Source organism: Neofelis nebulosa, chromosome 3, assembly GCF_028018385.1.
Source record: "Neofelis nebulosa isolate mNeoNeb1 chromosome 3, mNeoNeb1.pri, whole genome shotgun sequence".
NCBI lineage: Eukaryota > Metazoa > Chordata > Mammalia > Carnivora > Felidae > Neofelis > Neofelis nebulosa.
Window position 1 is genome coordinate 148,006,966 of NC_080784.1, and position 23,842 is coordinate 148,030,807.

Below are 23,842 nucleotides of genomic sequence, written 5' to 3' on the forward strand. Positions count from 1 at the left end.
TTACAACCCGGAAATCAAGAGTTGTACACTCCACGGACTGAGCCAGCAGGAACTCCTGTATTGGGCTTTATAATCGACAAATACTTCCCCCGCCCCAACATGCTTTACCAAGTAGATAAGTTTCGATCACCTCTAATAAATGAATGTTAGTATATGTGAAATTAGTAGAAAAATATCCATAAATTTTATTTAGATCAGAATATTGAAGCTTACAGTAGCAACACTTTAAAGTGAGAATATGTGACACCAATATGTATCCGAAAAGGTGGACCTCATCAACTCCGTGTCTCCTGCATATTAAAAGGTCAGAGTACCTAGCTTAAGTGCTACTGTGGAAGGACCAATTTCCAATGACATCAGTTCTCTGGAAGGAGAGGAACGCAGCATCATAGAATTTGCTTCTTTATTCCCACAATCTTTAGGTGAAGATATTTCCATTTAAAATTCGTTTCCACTTAAAATCAGTAGTGAGTAGCAACCAGTTTCTTATTTACCTTAAGTAGAGTGGTACCTTAGTTTTTTTTTTTGTTTTTGTTTTTCCTTTTAAAAAGGAACATCTTAGGGGCGCCTGGGTGGCTCGGTCAGTTAAGCATCCAACTTTGGCTCAGGTCATGATCTCCCAGTTTGTGAGTTTGAGCCCCGCATCGGCTCTGTGCTGACAGTGTGGAGCCTGCTTGGGATTCTCTCTCTCCTTCTCTCTGCCCCATTCGCACTCCCTCTCTCTGTCTAAATAAATAAATAAACTTAAGTTTTAAAAAATTTTAAAAAGGAACATGTACATATAGCATAAGTTGGGATTTGTGTGTTGAAACATTTCAAAATTCATGTAGGTGCAAAATTTGTAACTGCAGTTTGACATTACCCCAACATTTGTTGGAGGCTTGTTTTAACCAACATTTTACTCTGCACAACACAATTTGGGGCCTAGGACTAGGAGTAACCCCTATGTGAGTAAACTCCTTCGCATCATTCCAGTTTGTGTGTACTGTTGTCAGGAACACAAAACTAAAAACTAGTCCGTGTAGATTTAGCCTATTCCTTTTAACCCGAAGACACAATGTTACTGTTGAGGCTCTTGAACGTTTCTATAGGATACATGTAAACTAGTAAAGAATACACCGTGCTGCCAGTGATAACCCCTCTTAAGTAATGAGACTGTCTTAATAAAGTTTTGCTCTTTATAATGGAAGATAAAATGACACTCAGTTTGCAGTTGGGCTTGAAAATGTTAATTGGAACAGGTAAACCAGTTAAATCTTTATACTGTAGATAGAACTATGCCTAGTACGTAATGGATGCTCATTAAAACTCAGGGTCAGCCAGAAACACATGCCTTTCTCCAAGCAGGCATTTCCGCAGTATAATCTATTTCAGTAAGTAGCAGAAGCAATCAGGTTGCACGTAAAGAGGTGGGGGACTACCCTCTCTGGTCACAAAAACCACCCACCCAGTCTTCCCACTAAAATCACACAATCGGTTTGAAAGTGAAAAAGAATAGGGACGCCTGGGTGGCTCAGTCCGTTAAGCGTCCAACGGGGCTCAGGTCGTGATCTCCTGGTTTGTGAGTTCAAGCCTCCCATCGGGCTCTGTGCTGACAGCTCAGAGCCTGGAGCCTGCTTCGGATTCTGTGTACCCCTCTCTCTCTGCCCCTGCCCTGCTCGCACTCTGTCTCTCAAAAAAGTGAATAAACGTTAAAAAACAAACAAACAAACAAACAAACACAAAAAACCTGCTAAAGTGTAAAGGAATGGAAAGGCTCACGCCTTACACCGACTTAAAAGGCGAGGGCGCCGAGAGACAGCCCGGTCCCGCCCAGGGCAGCAGGCCCCGCCCCCGGCTCTACAATTCCGGTCCAGCGTCTGAGGCGCTCCAAGCCAGCAGCGGGAAAGTTTTGTGTCTGCGCAGGAGGCCTGCCCGGTGCCGCGTGGGAAAGGCGGGACTTTCCTACCTCCTGCGTCATCCCCAGTGCGACGCAAGACGTCACTGGCTTGAACGGGAAGGTCAATAGTAGTGCAGCGAGCGCCCGTTTTTCGCCTTGGGTTTCCGGCGCGTGCGCTTGGCGGTCTAGGTGCCGCGGATCGTAGCCCGATTCTAACCTCTGATGCCCGTGTTTTAGCTCAGCCCCGGCGCCCACATGCTGTGCCGGCTTGGCGGTAGGTGGCTGCGGCCGCTGCCTGCACTGCAGTTAGGAGTCCGGGTCCCGCCTCTTGCGCCAACCTCGACGGGCGGCATTAAGCACTCTGCTCTGCCCGCTTGGGCCGTGGCGTCAGTCTCTGCAGTGGGCTCTGGCGGCCCTGGCAGCTGGTACGAGGCCCTGGCCACGTCGGCGCCGGTGCAAGGCGCGGAGGAGGTGCTACTCGGCGTGCACACCGCCACGGGTCTGCCCTGGTGGGCCTGCATCGGCCTCACCACCGTGGCTCTGCGCGGCGCCGTCACTCTACCCCTGGCCGCCTACCAGCACTACATCCTGGCCAAGGTGAGGGCCACCTGCACCCTGCGCATCAGCTTCGGCGGTGAAGGGTGGTAGACGTCTACCGGGGGCTTAAAATCCCTGGCTGCCGCCGGAGTGCTTAATGTAAATCATCGTGACCGCCTTCTTTGCTAAGAAATTTAACTAGCACTGGATATGGAATTGAGAGATGTCTGGTGATATGTGTACTTGTCATGTCGTTTACCCTGCTGGGTTTGTGCTCCAAGCCCAAGTGGTTGCTGCTGCTTGCTGCTAGAGAATGAGAGAAGTAAAAGAATTAGCAGAAGAAGTTGTGTGGAGAAACCTGTAAATTTGCCGTCTTAAAGGTTGTAGTAGCCTGTATGCCTGCAGCATCTTTTGTCTCCGAGTATTCCAGTTCACCTTATTGAAAACAACTACTAAACTAGCGATTTGCAAACTTGATTCCTTATTCAGGCCGTGCTGTCTACAACTCGGGTTAGTCGCAGCCACTTGACCTTCAGTGTTTCGTTATTTTTTCTGTGGAATCAGGTAGTAATGCCTTCCTGGCCTACTTCACAGTGTTATGATATCAAATCAAATACTGTAGGTTAAAGTGCTTTGAGAGCAAAATATTATTCAAATGGGAAACTTCAAAAATAATGTCTTAACGTGTTTTCAAATAATTATTGAGGATGTGGAGACCCGGAAACAAAGGAAATTATCACCATTAAGACAGTGACGTGCTGTACAGAATTAACACAGAACAGAAATAAATACAAACTTTTTGTGGCTCTGTCGCTGTCACAGAGCGTATTAAAGACTCTTAATTAATAGATTTCTGTTTTCTCAGTTTACATTATTGGAAAATCCAGGGGTGAAACATTCTAGGATTCAGTTCTTATTTAATCCTTATAATAATTCTGTGAGGTAGGTGTTGTTAAACATTTTATATTACGAGGAAACAGGGTTTTACAGCTTAAGTAACTTGCCTGAAATCGCATGGCTAAGAGTATGAGCTGGAATTTGAAATTTGGTTGTAACTGAAGATTTCTTAAGCAAATTAACATCTCCTGCTTAGACTTAAATTTTCTTGAGATGATCAGTAAACCACATTTCTGAGTGAGTTAGAGGAATATTATGAGTGGTTATGGATAAGATCCTTTATGTGCTCATAACAAATTCTACGTTTTCTTTAGCTAGGTGGAAAATTTGCAGCCAGAAATAAAAAACATTGCAAGGCATCTTAACCAAGAAATTGCAGTTCGTGCAAATCAGTTGAAATGGTCCAAAAGAGCTGCAAGGTGAGCTAATTCTGTGCATATAGACCTACATGTGTATGTATATATATACATACACTTACATACATCCCCAAATTGTGTCTGTGATTATGTTAATTAGAGGTTTGAGTATTCTGTAGCTGTAGCAGCAAAGTAGTTCTTTCACTCTTTAATATTTTAATGTGTTTGTGTGGTATGACAGTTTTATATAGTGGACTGAAAGCAAGAAGTAGAGAAACAAAGAGCAAGTTCCTTCTTGAGGGACTCCAGCCTTCTGAAAAAGACCGATAATCAAATAATGACATAACAATTATAAAAAAGGTTATGTACAAGTTCGGTCATCATGGAAAGTCAGGGAAGGCTTCACAGGATGAAGGTACCGTGCCAGTCTGTTGGAAGTTTAGTCAGCAAATGATACAGAATATTTATACACTTGACTGTTTTGGAAAGAAGGTACAGCAGACAATAACCCACAAGAAGGGGGAGGTAGAAAATGTGAATGTGTGAATGCCAGGTTAGAAGAAATTAGATAGCCAAGGTGCTGTCTGTCCACTGTGGTTACCCTGTGTAGTTGTCTGCCTGGGCTCTTAGCCCTTAGAAAGTGCTTGAATGGGCTGCAATTCTATGCCTGCACTCAGCCACTGGGAACTTCTAAGTCCTGCTTCAGTCAGCCTAAGTTGCTACTTAGTCAAATTCTGGTCTTTACTAGACTAAGTGTTCACCGGTTCACAGCAATGAGAAAAATAAGGGTTTTTATTATGAGTATATGATGTATATATGGTTGTTCATATATTTTTACCTATATGGGTAGACATTTGCCTACTATTTTCAACATGAAATTGCTTCCCTCTTCACTTAGTGTTGAAAATTTGGAAAGACCATTTATTTTTATTTCAGAGAGAGAGAGAGCAAGCAGGGGAGAGGGGCAGAGGGAGAGAGAGAGTCTCAAGCAGGCTCCACACGCAGTGCAGAGTCTGACTCGGGACTGGATCCTGCAACCCTGGGGTCATGACTTGAATTGAAATCAAGAGCCAGATGTTCAACCGACTGAGCCACCCAGGTGCCACAGAAAGACCTGACATTTAAAAAAATCATTGTGGTAGCTTAATATCTTTACTTGATAAACTTAACAGTGTTTAAGTTTTATTGATCAGAGAAATCTAAGGACAACAAATCTAGGCCAAAATAACAGATTCATAGCTGCTTATCTGAGTTATAAATGCAGCCTAGACAAGCCTGATACCTTGCTTATGCAGTACTGGCAGAATGATTTTCCAGATACATCCTCACACAGATAGATGACTTTCTAGAAAGACACATCTGAGGGTTTCCTGCATTTTCAATGGAACTGAGTCTTGAAGGGTAAAAGTGAGTTTGTCAGGTGGATAGCCAGGTAAGTGGACTGTCCACGAAGATGATTTAATGACTTCCAAAAGCATGCTGATGTAGAAGTCTGATATATTGGATAGCCTATGTCATTTAGGCACCAGAATATATAGGTGTGTGTAAAAGAGTAACAAAAAATAAAGTTCAAACCATAGGCAGAGTCTAAATTACAAAGCCTGGGATATCTGTGTACTGTCTTAATGTAATGCTACACTATAATTGTGTTACCTTCAAGCGTATTAAATGTCTACCTTGTACAAAAACCTGCTACAAGAGAATTAGAGATGAGTAAGACCCAACAGTTGACCTTCAAGGAGACTTTGATCTAGAAAGTGGGACTTAAGGCAAGAGCAGGAATAACTAATAGGATTAACAGAGAAACATGAAGAAAATCTTCATGAAAGAATTGAGGGGCACCTGGGCGGCTCAGTCAGTTACACATCCGACTTCGGCTCGGGTCATGATCTCAGTTTGTGAATTTGAGCCCTGCGTCAGGCTGTGTGCTGACAGCTCAGAACCTGGAGCCTGCCTTGGATTCTGTGTCTCCTCTCTCTGCCCCTCCCATGTTCATGCTCTGTCTCTCTGTCTCTCAATAATAAATAAACGTTAATAAAAAATTAAAAAGAAAAAGGATTGAAGAATGGAGACCATTTTAACAGGTCAAGAACCTGTTACATATTACAGAAGCACATTGCTATAAAAGGTATATTCAGAGATCAAGTAATTGAGCTTGCCTGGAATGGAGGGATTTTAGTTAAATGTGCTTTCACCTTTAGAATTTCTGGTACAGACTGGTCAGACCATGTCAGTAGTGAAATTTCACTTGTTAAAACCTAATTGGCCAAAGACCATCAGAGACAAAGCTTATAATCCGACAATGTCAGATTTATCAGATTGTTATATAATTTGTGTACATTGCTAGAGAATTTTCAGTAAAAGGCCTTATTTGCCTTTTGTTAGGCAATCCCTTAATATAGCCTATGAGAACTAAAAATCCTGCACAAAACTTAAGCTAATAACCACAACATGGGTATGTTTGTACTATGGGTATGAAGCACTGTTAGTCAAATGACATTTTCTCCTTTCCCTTTTTTTCCCTCTTCCTTCAAACTAGACTCACTTATCTAAAGAATATGCGGAGGCTTGTTTCAGAGCTGTATGTTCGGGACAACTGCCACCCTTTCAAAGCCACTGTGTTGGTCTGGATTCAGTTTCCAATGTGGGTCTTCATGTCCATTGCCCTCCGGAATTTTAGCACAGGAGCAACACATTCAGAAGGTAGTTATTATAGAAGTCTCTTTCCCCCAAATAAGTTCTCTAACAATGTTTTTGTACTCAAAAAACAAAAACAAAATGTGAAAAATCCCTATACTTTTTATAATTAGTATATTGTCACCATCTTTCTTACAAGGGTATAGGTTTTAAAATATCACGTATTAGCTAACTAGCCATGTTGAGAAAACAAATGAATATAGAAAGGACAATAGTAATAGAGTTGACCCTTGAACAACACAGGTTTGAACTGGGCAGATCCACTTATAGGTGGGTTTTTTACAGTATGGCACCATAGATGTATTTTCTTTTCATTATGATTTTCTTAATAACGTTTTCTTTTCTCTAGCTTTATTGTAAGAATTCAGTATATGATACTTGGGTTATAGGTAAGGCTTCCAGACAACAATAGGCTTTCAGTAGTTAAGTTCTTGGAGAGCCAAAAGTTATACACAGATTTTCAGCTGCTTGGAGGGTCGGCACCTCTAAGCCCTTAGTTGTTTAAGGGTCAACTGTACTTCTTCATGGAAGTCATAATAAATTTAGTGTTATAATTCCATGCTTACGTTTTCTGGCCAAGAATTTCTTCTGTTTATAAAATTAAGAGATCAGAAAAGTTTTCACAGTTATGAATGTAAACATTAATTAAGAAACCGTATAATGAAAGCATGTATTTTTTACTTTCATTTAAAGGCATTTCTAACCAGAAAGTAATCTGAACAGAAAGAAAGTAGCCTATGGACAAATAATTATACAAACACAAGTCTGAAAGAGTGCTGCTACTCTATGCTCCTACAACTGTTTGCTACAGAGAGCTTTCTCAGCACAGGAAGGACTAGTTTATGTTGTGGAATGAAAATGAATGAAAGCAATACATGTCTTCAGTGTGAAAGACCCCTTATTTGAATTAGACTACTTATGTCTTGTGTATTTCTTCCTGCTATGTTTTATTTATGAAACTGTTTTAGCAGGTTTTTCTGTTCAGGAACAGTTGGCTAATGATGGGATCCTGTGGTTTCATGACCTCACTGCACTAGATTCCACTTGGATTCTGCCTATCTCTGTTGGTGTCATCAATTTACTAATAGTGGAGGTCAGTGGTTTTAAATGAGATTTGTTTGCCATTGGAATCATTGAGATTTTTGTTGCTGTTGCACCATTTGAATTGTTGGTGATAGCTCTGAGCTAGAATTGAGATTCCTTGGTTTCTGGTCATAGATCAGACATTGGCAAACTCTGTCTGTTTTAAGCCAGTTCCTTAATCTCTCTGGGGGGCCACATGCTTATAATTAAAATGGAAGAGCTGAATTAGAACACTTCCAAAGTCTCTTTCACCTTTACAATGATCTGAATCTAATACATACAATTTTGTGATTAGTTTTTGGTAAAGAGAGTAATTAAGATGCTTATCAATCTGGTTTTATTCTTCCAGTAGGTTGGCAATTTGTGTATATATTTAAAATGTAAATTTGTAAGCAGGAAACACCATATCTGATTGTCATTTTTTAGCTGTATGACCCTAGAAAAGTTAGAACTTAGCTTTATATGATGGAGTGGAAAAATACAGATATACAAAATATGAATTGTCAACTATGTCTCACCTTTATCCCATGCTGTGTTACTCAGCAGTTTAGGGAAAGCAAGCTTTTAGTTGTATGAGGAGCTGTTCTCAGACTTTGAGTAGGACATAGTCTCTTTGAACTGGAACAAACCTTAGAAATGATCTTTAGAACTTCAGTTGAGATCTCACAGACCTGTCACTGGTCTCTGTTTGGGGAATCTAAAATACCATCCTAAAATGATGGTACTCTAATGTCTTGGGTTAAAATTTCTTGAGAAAAGACTCCATGTGTAGTCTAAGTGTTTTCCTAAGATCACCTAGCACAATCCTATGAATGTGGTTGGTACTTAGTGAATATTTGTTAGAACGAAAGAAGTGGTAAACACAAGGTCACAGTGAATTAATGTCAATCCTTAGTCTTTCCTTTTAGTGACGAATGACCCGGTATATATAAGTTTAAAAAAACTTATTTTTTATTTTTTTAATTTTAGAGAGAGGGAGGGAGAGTGCGAACCGGGGAGAGGGACAGAGGGAGAAAAGAGAGTCTTATGCAGGCTCAACGCTCCATGCGGAGCCCAATGCAATGATCTCATGACCCTGGGACCATGACCTGAGCTGAAGTCATGAGTCGGATGCTCAACCAACTGAGACACCCAGACACCCCAAGAAAATTTATTCTTACTTAATATACACCATGTGGCAGGCACTGTTGTAAGCAATTTACATGAATTAACTTATTTAATTCTTAGAATAATCCTGTGATGTAGCTACTAATATACCCCTGTTTTAAGTTAGAGAAAGTGAGGTACAGAAAGGTTAAGTAACTTGTACAAAGTTACATAACCACTAAATGCAGGGCTGTTCACATGAGTCTAGACAGTTTGGATGTAGATTCTGTGTTCGCAGTTATTACACTATGCTGCCTCTTAAGTAATTCATAAATCATAACTGCTTTTCCTAGCCTGGTTCTCCCCTTATTACATGGAGCCAGATTACAAACCTTTGAAGTACCTATTAAGTTCCTTCTTTATGCCAGGCACTGTATGTAGGTGCCAAAACAAGGGTAGTGATTCATACATAGTACCTATCTTGAAAGGACTTTCAGTCTTACGATCTTTAGAAAAAAAAAACACAGATGATCAACCATATACATTTATCAGTGTTTTATTTTTAACTTTTTTGCTTCTATTAAAATATATGTAGGTGGAGGTCAGTCAAAAATCAGGTTGTATTTTAAAGCTTGTCTAATTTAATATGCTTAATACTCATTGTGTGTGTTTATATTCTACTCTCTCAGATTTTTGCTCTGCAAAAAACTGGAATGTCTCGTTTTCAGACGTATATTACGTACTTCGTTCGTGCAGTGTCAGTGTTGATGATTCCAGTTGCTGCGACAGTACCTTCAGTGAGTAAGCACCGGCATTGTGGGTAGTGTGCTAAATCCTCTCTGTGCATAGCTTACACTGGCTAGGATTCTGCCTCTTTTTTTTTAATGTTTAGTTATTTTTGAGAGAGAGGAAGAGAGATCTGAAATGGGCTCTGCTCCGACAGCAGAGAGCTCCACATAGGGCTCGAACTCATGAACCATGAGATCATGACCTGAGCCCAAGTCTTACACTTAACTGATTGAGCCATCCAGGTGCCCCAGGATTCAGCCTCTTCTATTGAGCTTCATTTGACTAAGTCCCTTACTGGTTTCCAGGTTTCTGTAGTAATTAATCTATCACCAAGTGACACTCGAATATTTCTTGGGTTGGTTAATCTTCCTCTGTGTGAAGGTGAGTTAGCTGTCAACTCTGTTTCTTTTTTTTTTCTTTTTTTTTTCTGTCTTACACAGCGCTGTGAACATAGTATTTGCTCTGTTTAATTAGTTGAAATATTGAATTCCTTCTGTCTACATAGACTGGGCCAAGGAATTTAGCTCTTAAAAAAGAAACAAAACTTCATGCTGAGTCCATAATGGCTCATATATAATATCGCTTAACCTCATAAAAATTCAGTGGGATAGGTACATCTGTCCCCATTTACATGTCATTACACTCTGATAGAAATGGAAAAAAATAGTTAACGTTTGCAGTTATTTCCTATTTTCAGCCTTTGTTTATTTCCCAATGAAACTTTAGTGCAAAGAGGGCAAAAGCTGTATTTGGCATTATCTCTGTCTTTGCTGAGGGCCAACACATAGACCATGAAGTAGAAGTCATTTGTTGGTGGTATATAAAGTTATATCTGCATATATGAAAGTACTTCATTATCCTAAGAATCTGAACCGGTATGTTTTTAGCATCAAAAATGTATTTTTAAAGCTGTCCCTTGGCCATAATACTGTCACTAATCCTGTGTAAAATAAGTAAGTCTCCACATTTCTAAAATAGACATCGTAATGTCTGTGAGAAGTAATGAAATAGCAACAAGTGCTTATTATGGTACTTTTCATGTAATAGTAATGTTGTAAAATACCCTGTGAAAATAGAATAGTACAGAGTCATCGCATTTCTGGGGGAAAATAATACCAGTTATAACTAAGGAAACTCCCTGGTCAAATAAGATAGGAGCAGTGAGTTTTCCGTGAGGGATTGGGTTTGAAATGGGTGACAGATCTACAAAGCAATGTCTTAAGTACCCAAAAGTTTATTCTCTCCAATATAGGAAATTCAGAGTTAGGCAGTTTTGGGGTAGAGCTGGTATAGCAGCTGCGTGAAGATAGGAGAAACCCATCCGCCTTCTCTCCCTGTGTTCCATCATCCACAGCCTGTAATTTCTATCTGTAAGGCCACGGGATGGTCATGATGGCTGCTGGAGCTTATCTTGCAGGATTGGTAAAAGGGTGCTTCAAGTGCAGTTATCCTCTTTAAGGAGCCTTGCCAGAAGTCACACCCAACACTTGTGCTTACGTCTGACTTACATGGGTCATAACCTAATTGCAGAAGAGGCTGGCAAGTAGTCTTTTTTTTTTTTTTTTTTTTTTTAAGATAGCAGTATACCCAGCTAAAAAAGAGAAGTTTATTACTAAGGAAGAATTATTCTTAGTAGGCAATTTCAGGGTAGTTTTTGTGTCCTGGGTAAGTTCAGATGATGATGATGGCCAGTATTTATTTGATATTGACCTTGTGCCAGGCACTGTTTTAAATGGCTTACATATTTTAGCTCATATAATTCATCCAGTGTGCACTGAAGTGGGTGCCATTATAATCTCCACTTTAGTGATGAGGAAACGGGCACAGAGGGGGTAAGTAACTCACCCAAGGTCACTCATTTATTAAGTGATACTTAACATCTCTTAAGTATCTAAGGCACATCCAGGCAGTTTGGCTCCTGCTCATAACTACTATGCTAATCTCCTTTGAGGATGTATTACTTTCTGCCCCTAAGAATTTACTTTGGAACAAAGGCAGGTAGGTCACCTACTGTGCTTAGCAGTCTCTGTAAGTTATCACATTTTTCCCCCCCAGCAACCTTCTGAAGTAGGTATAGTTCAGTTCCCATTTTATAGATGAGGAAACTGAAACAGAAGGAAAATAACTTCCCCAAAGTCAAATAAATGGAATTCAGATTCAGGCAGTTCTACTCCGGGACCTGGACTAAACCACCATGGGGTCATGCCCCTGGAGCCTGATCACATTCTGATGCCAAAGAAAAGTTTGGAACAGGGATGTATTTATGGGAATATTTTGAGAGGCTACAGAACTTAGTCCTTGACCTAAATAAGTCACCCTGGATGGAAGTACAAGAGAAAGTGGAAGAGAGACTGTCTCTGACAAAGGCTAAGATGCTACATTCCTGACTAAGAAACTGATTACTGGGGACATTATAGACGATAGGTCACTGTGTGGAGGGAAATGGGATCCAGGGAGCCTGAATGGCTGTGCCCCACAATACCCTACCTCCAGTACAGCAGCTTGTCAGGACTCTTGTTGGGGGAAAAGTGTGCTGTATTGCCAAAGAAGGGAGGTGACATCTGTCTTGAATCTCTGCCTGGGAGATGCTCTCTGTCACCCACTTTCTATCATGAATACCTCTCCTTTTGCTTTCTTTTCACTTTTTGGTCCTTTCAGCCTCCTTTCTTACTTACTAGATTCATGACAGGTATCTAATAGCCGCTACAGGTCTTGCTCAGTCTGGTGCACTGCTATTTACAGAGATTGTAATTTTCCTTTTTTATTGCCTGTCTGTCTCTGGACGTCAGTGTTCTTGGAGAATGGAGAAGCACTAACATTCACGTCCTTTCTTCTCTTTACAGTCCATTGTCCTCTACTGGTTGTGCTCCAGCTTCATGGGCCTTTCACAGAACTTGCTGCTGCGTTCTCCTAGGTTTCGCCGACTTTGCCGAATACCATTGACCAAGTCAGATTCAGACACTCCTTATAAGGACCTCTTTGCTGCCTTTTATGCCAAGTTCATTTCAAGAACATGAGAGGCTTTCCAGTAATTTTGAAACAATTGGAAGTATAACTGTCACACTACATTTAAGTTTAGAAATTCAGATGTGATTTAATTTGTCTTTATTTAAAATCATGAATTGTGTGAAGTACTGTGGGTTAAGATATAATACAAAAGTAGAATCAAAGTGTCTGGTTCTGCTTATAAAATTACAACTTGCTAGAGGTGCCAAAACTTTGGAAAACAGGATTAGATACTGCATGATGTTAAATTACACTGACCAATCTCATACATTAAAGTTTTTTAAAGTAAGAGAATCCAGTGAGGTGATTCTTAAAATTTTGGTGGTGTGGAGGATCATAGACCCGTTTGCACATCTGCTAAAGCTATGGTTTTCTTTTCAGACAAATCCTGGAACTCACAGTATGGGGGCCTTCATTGACAACCCCTCTGCCCCACACCAAGGCTCTGGTGATTTCCTGGTTGAGAACTCTTATTCTCATGGAACATACAATGATGAGTTAATGTGTGACTTTTAACAAATGGACTTAAGATACATGCAGTAGAGTAGTCCATACAAGAAAGTACCTAATATGGTAGGTGATCTTGCCTTAAGACCTGCTCTGAAAAAATACGAAACGGGTACATTCCTTTTTCTATAATTTAAGACGTCTGGAATAGAGTACAGCACTAAGTATTGCTAGAGCCCAGAGTGGAAAATCTTAAGCATTCAGTTTATTTAGTCAAAGGAAGAAAACTGAAATGGTGGCTACCTATTGTGGATGTGATTTTATAAACTTTTTTATTTGGAAGATTAAGTACTCTAATGGGTTTATTATGGTAGACATATAGGTGAAATTAACAGGTAATATAAATGGTAGATCCAGTTGTTTGATTTGAAAAGATGATAAAACTAATTGTGGAATAATTTGACAGTTACTTAGGAAGGTGATAAATTGTAAGTTTTCATTAAGTTGGAATACGAATACAATCCGAGATGCCCTGCCATCCCATCTCATGTTTTACAATAAAGTAAAAACTAAAGCAAAATCAATTCTTTCTTAAATAATGTCTATTACATCTTAGCCATTTTGGTTGCCACCTAATTGAGAATTTAGAGGTAGCATTTAGGATCTGTTTTTCTTTTCTTGACTTCCCAGTCCTGGGTTGTGACTGCCCTATTGATGGAACTGTCTTTCTAATCATAGTGAAGGAATTGAAACATATGTACAGTCAGTCCTCATTATTCACAGATTTTGTATTTGCCAATTTGCCTACTCGCTAAAATTTATTTGTGACTCTCAAATCAGTACAATGCTTTTGATGCCACAGAGTGGCAAAAAAATTGAGTCATTCGAGGTACATGTTCCCAGCTAGGTCAAATAAGGCAACACTGTGCCTTCTTGTTTCAGCTTTCATACTATATAACCAAGTGTCCTTTACTTGGTCTATTTAGTGCTATGTTTTTTCTCATTTTTGTGCTTTTTGTTGGTGATTTCGCTATTTAAAATGGCCTCCAAGTGTTGTCATACTGAAGTGCTGTCTAGGGGCGCCTGGGTGGCTCAGTCGGTTAAGCGTCTGACTTTTGCTCAGGTCATGATCTCGCAGTTCATGAGGTCGAGCCCCATGTCAGGCTCTCTGCGGTTAGCAGGAGCCTGTTTCAGATCCTCTTGTCTCCCTCTCTCTCTGCCCCTCCCCATCTTGTATGCTCGCGCTCTCTCCCTCTCTCCCTCTCTCTTTCCCTCTCCCTCCCTCCCTCCCTCCCTCCCTCACCTCTCTCAAAAATAAATAGATATTTAAAAACAAGTCAGTCAATCAATGAAGTGCTAGCTGGTTTTCCCAAGCACAAGAATGCTGTGATGTTCCTTAAGGGGAAAATACCTACATTAAATAAACTTCGTTCAGGCATGAATTATGGTGCTTTGGCCATAAGTTTACTGTTAATGAATGAGCAATATATTTTATCGAGTTGACAAAAATGTGACAAGAGGCTTGCGGGAACATGACCCTTTTTTTTCTCTTGGAGCAATGGTTTATGTTCACTAAGTCAGTTTTTGTGGTAACTTTGTAGAATATAACAAGAATTGACTTTCTGTAATGTGCAATCAAGGAAGCAGAGGCAGAAATGGGTATGGTAGTTGTATTATAGCAAAAAGAGGAAAGGGAGTTTGAAATATTGGAACAAGTTGACTCTTGCCATGTGTATCATTGTGTACTGATACATACATTTTTCTCATAATGGGGTGAAGGAATTCAGCCCTCTTTCCCCATCTTACTCTAAGAAGTTGTCACTTTCTGAAAGTAAGAAATAAAGGAATGCTGTAACTCCCTTTTCCAGTAGGTGAATCTGCTTTCATGAGCATGCTTTTCCTTGTTTACTCTGATTCCTCTTGATTTCTAAATATATACTTAACATCTTTTTTCATATAGATATAATTTCCTATTGCTCTCCCATTTTCAGACTTCTTGAATTGCTGTTACAATGTATGTAAATTTATTTAAGAATATTTCTCCCAGATCTCAGAATAATTTCTGATAGGGTTGGAGGTAGCTGGGATCTTGGAAAATACTCATGAATAAAGAAAACTGATACATTATGAACAGAGTTGAATCAGTCACCTGACTTCAGGCTGGTAAATATTCCTCTCATTTCTTTCTCTAGGCAGAGTTGTTAGTAAATAGCAAGTCCTAGTTCAGAAAATTTCATCTGTGGTCTTTGCTCTTACTTCCCCAGCAGTTTGTCATAGTCTGGAGTGTTTCCAGAGCCTGATGTCAGGGGAGGTGGGTACTGGATGCACACAGAGGACACACATGCTGTTAAGATCCCTTGACAACTTCCTGTTGGATGCTTCTCTGTCCTCTGCCGCTGAGGGACTGGCAGAGCTCTGTCCTGGACACTGCAGAGTTCAGGAAATCTTTCTGTCTTTTCAGATGGAGAGCATAATCTATTTGTGTGTGTTACCCTTCCTCATTTCTGGAAGTCAGTCTTTTTGTTTGTTTGTTTGTTTGTTTCAGGTGGGCCTTGTTTTTGTCTCTCACCCAGATTCACTTTTTTTTCTGGGTATGACTCAGCCCAAGAGTTAGGAAAGAAGTCCTGGATCTGTTTATATTATACCATGATGATACTGGAGCTCAGGAGTATGTTAGGAGATGGAACTGTCATACCAAAATAACTAAATTAGTTTTCCCTGGAACCTCTGTAAGAGAAAACCCGAACAGTCGTGTCTTGGCCAGATGACATAGGTGGGAAGAGGAGGCTCACTTAAGTTAAAGGCAAAATCCTTGATTGCCACCTTCACAGATAACCCAGGAGATGATGGAGAGCAAACCTTTCTAGGTACATTTAAACGTGCTCAAGAGCTGAAGACCAAACCCTACCTCCTCTCAGAAGAGGTACAGCTAGTTCTAGACTATATTGGGGAAATTGTAGTTTCTAAGAAAAAGTGGGAAAATGAGGGCCCACATAAACCTTAGTAATTTCTCTGTTGTGCATGTATGCTTCATTCATTCCGTGTGTCTTCATAGGTTTCTCCTCTGAGGATCCCAAGAATCCCCCCACCTTTTTTTTTTTTTTGAGACTCAACCTGTTAAATTGCCTCAATACCAGAGTAAGCCCTGAAAGCAGTAGGAACTCAGATCCTAGAAAAAAAACTAAAGCATGTAGTTTGTTTTTCTCCTGGGATGATAAGTGCAGTTATGACAGAATGCAGAATTTTAAATTTCAAGTATGACCTGTGAATCTGCGCAAGAATTTGGGTTTCTGTATTAAAGCTAAATATGCAAATGTGATGTAAAACATGAGACTGTAGTTATAACAGATCATTACCAACACTTGTCTGTTTTTGTGAACAAAGATTAGGAGAACAAAGATTATCTGCAAATGCTGCGAATCTATAGAAAATGTTCTGAATGAACCTTATGGATATATATAGTTTAAAGTTGTAATAACTGATATTTTCTAATTATTTTTATTATCTTTTCTTTTTATATATTCTGTATTTTATGAAATCAGTATTTAGCTTTGGGACATTTGAATTTGTGTAGTATGAAAACCATAGATATTTCTGAAATTTTGGACCTGTGTTTAAACAAGTAAAATAAGTATACTCATATATATTTTTAATATATTCATATATATAATATGTATGAATTTTCGTTCATGAACATTTCAGGCAAAACCTAAAGACTTTGGGGGTACCTGGGTGGCTCAGTCGGTTGAACGTCTGACTTCGGCTCAGGTCGTGATCTCACGGTTTGTGAATTTGAGCCCCGTGTGGGGCTCTGTGCTTACAGCTCAGACTGGAGCCTGCTTTGGATTCTGTGTCTCCCTCTCTTTCTCCCCTTCCCTGCTCACACTCTGTCTCTCTCTCTCTCTCTCTCTCCCTTTCAAAAATAAATAAACATTAAAAAAAAATTTAAAGAGAAAACCAAAGACTTTGAATTTACATGTATTCTTTGCTAATTATATGAAATACAAAGGTACAAAGGTACTCTCTCAAAATCTTTTGAAAAAATGAAAAACTGGTACTGTGGTCAAGCTAGTGCTAATTGGGGGCATTCTTTGTTTTTCATCAGGTTTTGTTTTTTCATAATGTTGATCAGATTTTTTGTTTATATAATTATTTTATTACTTAAGGTGTTTCTGTACCCATATACATATACTTTTAAATTTTAATTTGAATATAATTAACATACAGTGTTCAATTGGTTTCAGGCATATAGTATAGTGATACAGCAGTTTTGTACATTTTTTAGTACTCCACATGACAAACGTATTCTGAATTGAATTGGGGGAAACCTTAAACCTGTAAACCTTGGTATAATAATACATTACATTAAGTTGGTATAAGTATCTTATATATTTCAAGATTTATGGTATCGTAGCTTGCAAAAAGCAAAATAAGTTTAAAAAGCTTGAAAAATCAGGGTAGTACTTAGCAAATGTTTAAAATAATGGCAGTATATAAAAGTACATTAGTTTTAATATTACTAAAATTAAATGATGGGTGAAGAATTAGCTTATTCAGCCAGATAGTGTGCATAGGAATTATGTATTTGTAATTATGTATTCAGTCCTTAGAGAATGTAAGTAGATCATATAATTGTGAAATTAGATTGTTGTGCAAAATTCTGGAGACCGGGGTTTTGAATATTTTACATCATCTCAAAGTACAGTAGACTTTTCTCTGTTCTGGCAGGTGACAGCCACAAAAGAAAGCCACCTCGTAAGAGCTTTGAACTATCAGCGGCTGCAATGCCGACAAAGCAAACTGAAATAAATGAACCAAACGTCATCAGATAAGGACAGACATTGTCACGGAGAGGCAATGGTGACTCTTGAACAAAAACAAAAGGAATGATGAAAAAATCTTTATTCAGTAATTGTATTGCTCTAATGTTGCATTGTTATTTTGGAACTCTTATTGTTAGGTAAAATATATAACGTCTATTAGGTATCTTAAGTTTTCTTTGGATGCTGTAACACGTTCCTTTATGGCACTTAGGCAACTAAGAGGGAGATGTTATTGACCATATTTGTTGGAGATTTATTTAAAAAATTTGTAAGTGAAGTATAGTTGATGTACAGTATCATATTAGTTTCATGCTATTGCAGCACAGTGGAGATACATAAGATAAATTCTTTTCAAGTTTTTCTTTTAAGATAGCTTCAGGAATCACCCCTGAGAAAGAAAGTGGTCCCACAAAGAGGGTCCTGCCTCCCTGCGGTTCACCACCACCATACTCAGAAAGCCTAGCCTTCATACCTGTTTGACTTCAGACCTTCCACAATCTCAATTAGGAACTATACATAAAAGCATTTTGGTCCTGGTTGATTTCCATCCATAGGAACATAAGACCCGGCCAATACCACAAGGGGAAAAAAGTTACCAGCTTGGCAATGGCAGCAAAATTCCCACGAATCAGCTAAACCAAGAAAGTGCTTTCATACAGAGGCCTTGCCTAGTTCTTAGAGCCATAACCTTATGCTCTTCTGTAACTTGAACGTGAGGGAGATCCTGATACAATTGCCCCAAGGGAATTGCAGAGAGAACCCTGGCCCCTTGCGTTCGATCATAGACTGCCTTCTTGAACGCCCTGTGTTTTGTTAAGTTTTACAAAGTCTTACCTTTAATTACCTAGTCCTATACCGCTGGTTTTGTTTAATAAAATGAGGACTTCTGGGTGTTGGGGAACAAAAGCACTGATGGAAAGACCTGAAATAAAACTAAAAGTACTCCTAGAAAACATCACTTCTACTGAGGTATTCAATCTAAGGTAACAAGACATTTCTATACTTGAAAGTCTCTGCTAGACTCCAAAGGGCCAAGAATTTCATGAAAAAAGAGGCCTCCAGGGAAAGTGCCCAATTTCTATCTTTTCCATTTCTAGGAAATATCACAAGCACACTTCTCTCCCTTTGCATCCCTGATAAGGCAGTTTACATTTGTTTTGCCTTCGTTAGGAAAGCAGCACTGTATTTAATTTAGCTTTGATTTTTGTCTTCTGGCTAAATTGTAGCTCTCCAGGGAAATTTAAAAATGCATTATGAAATACACCTAACTCTATTCCTTTCATTGCAGCTGCATTTCTGCATGTTCCAACCGTAGTACAAATAATTTGAGGGATTTCTTCTAATTACAACCTCAAGCCTCCTGGATCTTTTGTGAGTGATGGCTGCTTCTGAGGGTAAGGAGTATTAAAAATGTAAATTCTTTATCTATGAGAGAGCTAACAGCTTCATATTCCATGCTATTTAAAATTTATCCTATATGTTGCTACAGGTAGGAACCCTCATAAAGTTTTATTATAGAAGCTTCTGTTGTGCTTGACTTTCCTAATAAAACGTCTCTGGCTATATCCAACCTGATCACCAGCCCTTTCTGTCACGTATTCTCCAGAATTTTTCTTCTTCTCATCTAGGCTTCCTTTTTCTTAACTAAGTCTTCCACTGTACCCCTACTCTCCCAAACCTTTCCTCTGTTCTTACGTCCATTATACAGTAAACAAAATTCTCCTTGCAACTCAGGATGATGGAAGGTGAAATACCTTTAATTTTTATTAGTAGATCATTATTTCCCTACTCATATGTAAGAAAAACTTTCTGTATACACGCCAACTGGATCTACCACTTCCTACGCTTGTTTCTGGCATCTATTGGCCATCTCGTCACCCCTGTCATTTACTGGCTTCCTGTCTTCAGGGCTGCCATCACAGTGGATGACTTCAGTAGCTAAGTGGCCGTCTTGTTAGGTTAGGCAGTTTGTTAGGTTCCTAACAGGATACCTGGAGGTCACTAACGAAAAAGTCATGGCCAGCTATGGGGAAGGTCAGAGGCCTGTCCTGGCAGCACTCCACAAGAAGCAGGATCAAACCAGACAGGCCCAAGATGGCAGATGCCATGAAAGGAGACCCTTGGCCAAATCAGGAAGAAAAAGCTCAGAAACCCTGCTTCCCCACCACTACCCAAGTAATAAATATTCTGCCACCTACTTCACTAATAAAAGATAGAAACCCGACCACCCGCGTACACAGCTCCCTCACTGGCCAGCTTAACCTCCCCTTCTCTCTCTCTGTCTTTCCCTCTTTCCTTCTTTCTCTGTGTCCCTCCCTTCCCCCTTTTCCCTCCCTTCAGCTCGCCTGTCTCCTATCTCAAAAGCGTATTTTTCGCTTTAATAAACTTTGCTGCTTGTGTTACTTGTCTGCTATGCTGTGTGTCTGTCCTCGAATTCATTCTTGTGACAAGACCAAGAACCTTTGGCAACTCCTTTGGGTCTGGCTGGGTCGAGGCTCCAGGACCCAGGGACTCCCCAGTTCACCTGGCAACAGTCTCATCTGACAACTTTGTCACCCGGTCGTTTCACCTGCTACCTGAGATATGTTAGTAATTCCTTTCCAGTCTTCAGGACTAAGTATTTCACCAGGTGATGACAATGTGTACCCTGCAGGCCATAGATTATTGGATCTGGGTTGTTCATGTAGCCCAAGCAGGACCATCAAATCTCTAGGAAATTTAATCTAAGAGCTATGAAGACACCAAGTCAATTGGGTAATTGGTTCATGCTAGACCAGCCGTCACACCAGCCCAAACCCACAGGCATGCTACAGCTAAGACTTTGCATAGAAGACAAGGGTAGCAGAGAAAGCTTACGCAAGAAGAGAAGAGACAAAATAACACCATCTTGCAAAAGAAGCTGAGACTGAGAGATCCCAGTCTCTACCCCCATAAGAGATAGAGTGGGTGGCCAAAATTCCAAAATTTGAAATTGCAGCCACATATGACTTTCCTATTGCTGCTGTAGCAAATAAACTTAGTGACTTAAAACCACACAAACATTATCTTACAAGTTCTAGAGGTCAGATGTCTGATATTGGTTCCACAGGGGTGTGTTCCTTATAGAAACTGTCAGCGAGAATCTGGTTTCTTATGTTTTCCAGCTTTTAAAGGTTCCAGCTTATGACCTGCCTCACTCTTTCAATTGTTGGATCCCCTTTCACTCTCACCCTCCTGACCCCCTCTTATAAGGACCCTTGGGATTATTATATTTGGCCACCCTGATAATCCAGGATAATCTTCCCGTCTCAAGGGGCGCCTGGGTGGCTCAGTCTGTTAAGCATCTGACTCTTGATCTCGGCTCAGGTTATGACCTCACAGTCGGCGAGTTTGAGCCCCACATTGGGCTCAGTGCTGACAGCATGGAGCCTGCTTGGGATTCTCTCTCCCCCTCTTTCTCTGCCCCTTCCCTGTGTGCACTCTTTCTCTCAAAATAAATAAAATCTTCCCATCTCAGGGTGTCTGGGTGGCTCAGTTAGTTGGGCATCCAACTCTTGATTTTGGCTCAGATCATGATTTTGCAATTTCTGAGTTTGAGCCACATTGGGCTCTGCCTTGGCAGTGCAGAGCCTGCTTGGGCTTTTCTCTCTGCCCCTCCCGTTCTCACTCACATGTGCGCACGCACGCTCTCTCTCTTAAAATAAATAAATAAACTTAAAAAAAAAAAAAGTCTTCCCATCTCAAAATGCTTAACTTAGTCACATTTTTGATCTCGTTCCTCAGGTCCAAGCACATCTTGATTAAGATCTGTGGAGGTGAACATGCGTCTTTATCTTCCATGCCACAGTGGTAGATAGTCCTGCACTCTCTACGTGCAAGGAGTCATTCCGTCTCCGTCTGCTCCCTTTGTCTTCCTATCTGTAGCCCCCTGTTTGCTTACAAGGGTGGTGGTAGGGAGAGCAGGGCAGCTTTTTTTACTCTTAATTAGAGTAATCCCTCCAATTTTTGTGTTAGCTGATGTCAGTGCCTTAGGCGGGATGTGTTCTCTTCCATCCTCCCTTGGGCAGAAGGTTATTAAAATGCCTTACCAAGAAAATCCTGACCTTGGCTTCTGATGCCGTCCATCTCTGGGAGACTGCCCATTCTACCACTACATAAATGAGCTTACAGTGGTCAGTTGTTTTTTATGTCTGAAGTGCACAAATGCCATTTTGGGGCTTTTACCTGTCTTGCCATACCTGGTGCTACACCAGAGTGACAGATGTCTTCTATATCTCAGTGATGTGCTGAGGGATAAGACGTTCATTTCCCCCACCCCACCCCACCCCACCCCACCCCCAGCTTAATATCGCTGACACCTTGTCACTGATCCTAACATTGTTTAATGGAAGCAGGGCACACACTCAAAGATCAAAAATGACGAGGCAGTCATGCAGCTGGTAATTCCTTGTGGCCTTGTAGGCATGGCAACCCACACATTGACTCTATTGTTATTTTTGTTCTGTATGCAGAGTTGCTGACATCATTAGTGAAGTTTTGTTAAAATCCTTGGGTTCCCCTGAGGATAAAAGGGAATAGACACACACACACACAAAGTCCTTCTAAATGGGACATTTCATATGGCCACTTTTCACCTTTCTATTTTTCCTTTGATCACATAGAATAAAGCAAAAATATTTTTCCCTATTTTTCTCCACCAGAAAGTTGGCATAAAATGATCCATCAGCAAAACTGTGTATGCAGATTTTATTCTCGGATTTTATGAAAAAGGTCCCTGGATACAAATTCTATGGGTTTGGTAGTTAAAATCAGGTTACCACTGTGGTGGGTAATATGTTCAAACGAATGTATTGGCCACAGGAGTCACATTTCAGTCAAAATGGTCAGTTCTCTTTGGCCTGAAGAGGAATTCCTATGTGAGCTCTCAGAGTTCATTTGTTCCCCACTTACACACAGAATGCTTACCTGCAGACTTCTTCCCCCAGTAGGACCAGGAGGGAGTGACTCCACTCTTCTTCCAGTGCCCATGGCCACCAGCAATCATCAGGAAAGAAAAGACAAAGTGGTTACCTAGTGAAAGAGTAACCTCAAGTGAAAATAGAGAAATTCGAAATCTGAATTCTTGAAGGATTCAAGAATCAAGTTACACCTGTAACTCCCAGGAGTAATATCTCTAGTTCTCTAAAGTAAATAAACAGGGCCAGGGTTTCAGCTGAAGTCTTCTAAGGGACAGATACAATTTCTTCCAGATTTAGTGTTTTTGTTCCACCTCAAGTAGGGTTAGCTCTTTTTTTCTGAGCTAGACCTTTATTTTATTTCAATTTTCTTTACTTGCCGTAAGACTGCTATTGACTGGTTTATAGGGTTATTCTTTTAGTCCCAGGTATATTCAGATATTACATGCATACTGACCTTTATCCCAGGCAAGGGTCTTCAAACAGGTCTAAAATGGAGTCAGTTCGGTTTGTCTGAGAGGTCAGATCTCAGGCCTGCCGCCATCAGTCAATCCTTTGCCCACTTCTGGAAGAAGGTGTTCTTTCTTGCTTTCTTTCAAGAAAAAATAGTGGGCTTGGGGAGGTATTAAATCAAAATTTTCTTCTCTCATTTAGTATACTGAAGAGAAAAGGTTTTCCTCCTCTCTTTCTGTTGTAGACAGTAACCATCCAGAGCACCATCAGCATAAATCTTGATCCAAAAATGCTGGGCTTGAGAAGAACATTCTAACTTGGGGGCAGGGGGAGGGGTATAAACTTTTTCTTGAGGTTTAGCAAGAAGGGGCACTTGACAATTAGGTAGTTTGGAGAATTAGGCAAGGGTGTTCTCCTGAGAGGGAGGAATAGTTTTCAGTTTAGTAGCTATGGTTTGGGCAATTTGGATTTTATCAAGAACAGTAGAGAGCAGTGAGGGGCTAAGGTCATTGTGTAGGAGAGAATAGATAAGAATGGTTGCAGGAACTCTGGAAACTTCTCAGTTCCTCAGGGCCTCTTCCACTATTTTTAACACATAGGAAAGCAAGAATGTTTTTGCACATAAAAAGGAGGCTATTTCATAATATTTTGTAAGCACCATATATTCACTTTCCTTGTAGCATTATGTACCTCTGGCCGAGACATAACAGATCCTTGCAGTATGTTGTGGAAGAACACGAAACAATATTCACAATCTACCAACTCATATAATTTACAGGAGAAGGAAGAACTGTTCTGTGGTAATAGCTGAGAGTCCCGGTGTTTCCCATAATAACAGTATGAGTCCTCTGGGAA

General features: G+C 40.2%; 1 protein-coding gene across 6 annotated transcripts in view; it reads left to right on the forward strand.

The window, feature by feature from the left end:
• The first annotated feature begins 1,958 nt into the window (after positions 1 to 1,958).
• The window catches only part of LOC131507479 (cytochrome c oxidase assembly protein COX18, mitochondrial), an 84,000-nt gene continuing 62,116 nt past the window's right edge, over positions 1,959 to 23,842 (forward strand). The window contains exons 1-8 of one of the 6 annotated variants that reach the window (XR_009259513.1): positions 1,961 to 2,476; positions 3,632 to 3,732; positions 6,209 to 6,372; positions 7,335 to 7,459; positions 9,225 to 9,332; positions 12,168 to 12,903; positions 17,506 to 18,994; positions 19,509 to 22,709. Coding sequence is in view for 2 of the 6 variants with exons in the window: in XM_058722312.1 (XP_058578295.1) it covers positions 2,135 to 2,476; positions 3,632 to 3,732; positions 6,209 to 6,372; positions 7,335 to 7,459; positions 9,225 to 9,332; positions 12,168 to 12,341 (1,014 nt within the window). In the remaining 4 variants the exon portion in view is untranslated. Of the gene's footprint in view, positions 2,477 to 3,631; positions 3,733 to 6,208; positions 6,373 to 7,334; positions 7,460 to 9,224; positions 9,333 to 12,167; positions 14,905 to 17,505; positions 22,710 to 23,842 lie in introns of those variants that run through there. The other 5 variants (XR_009259512.1, XR_009259514.1, XM_058722312.1 and 2 more) reach the window with 5 other exon arrangements.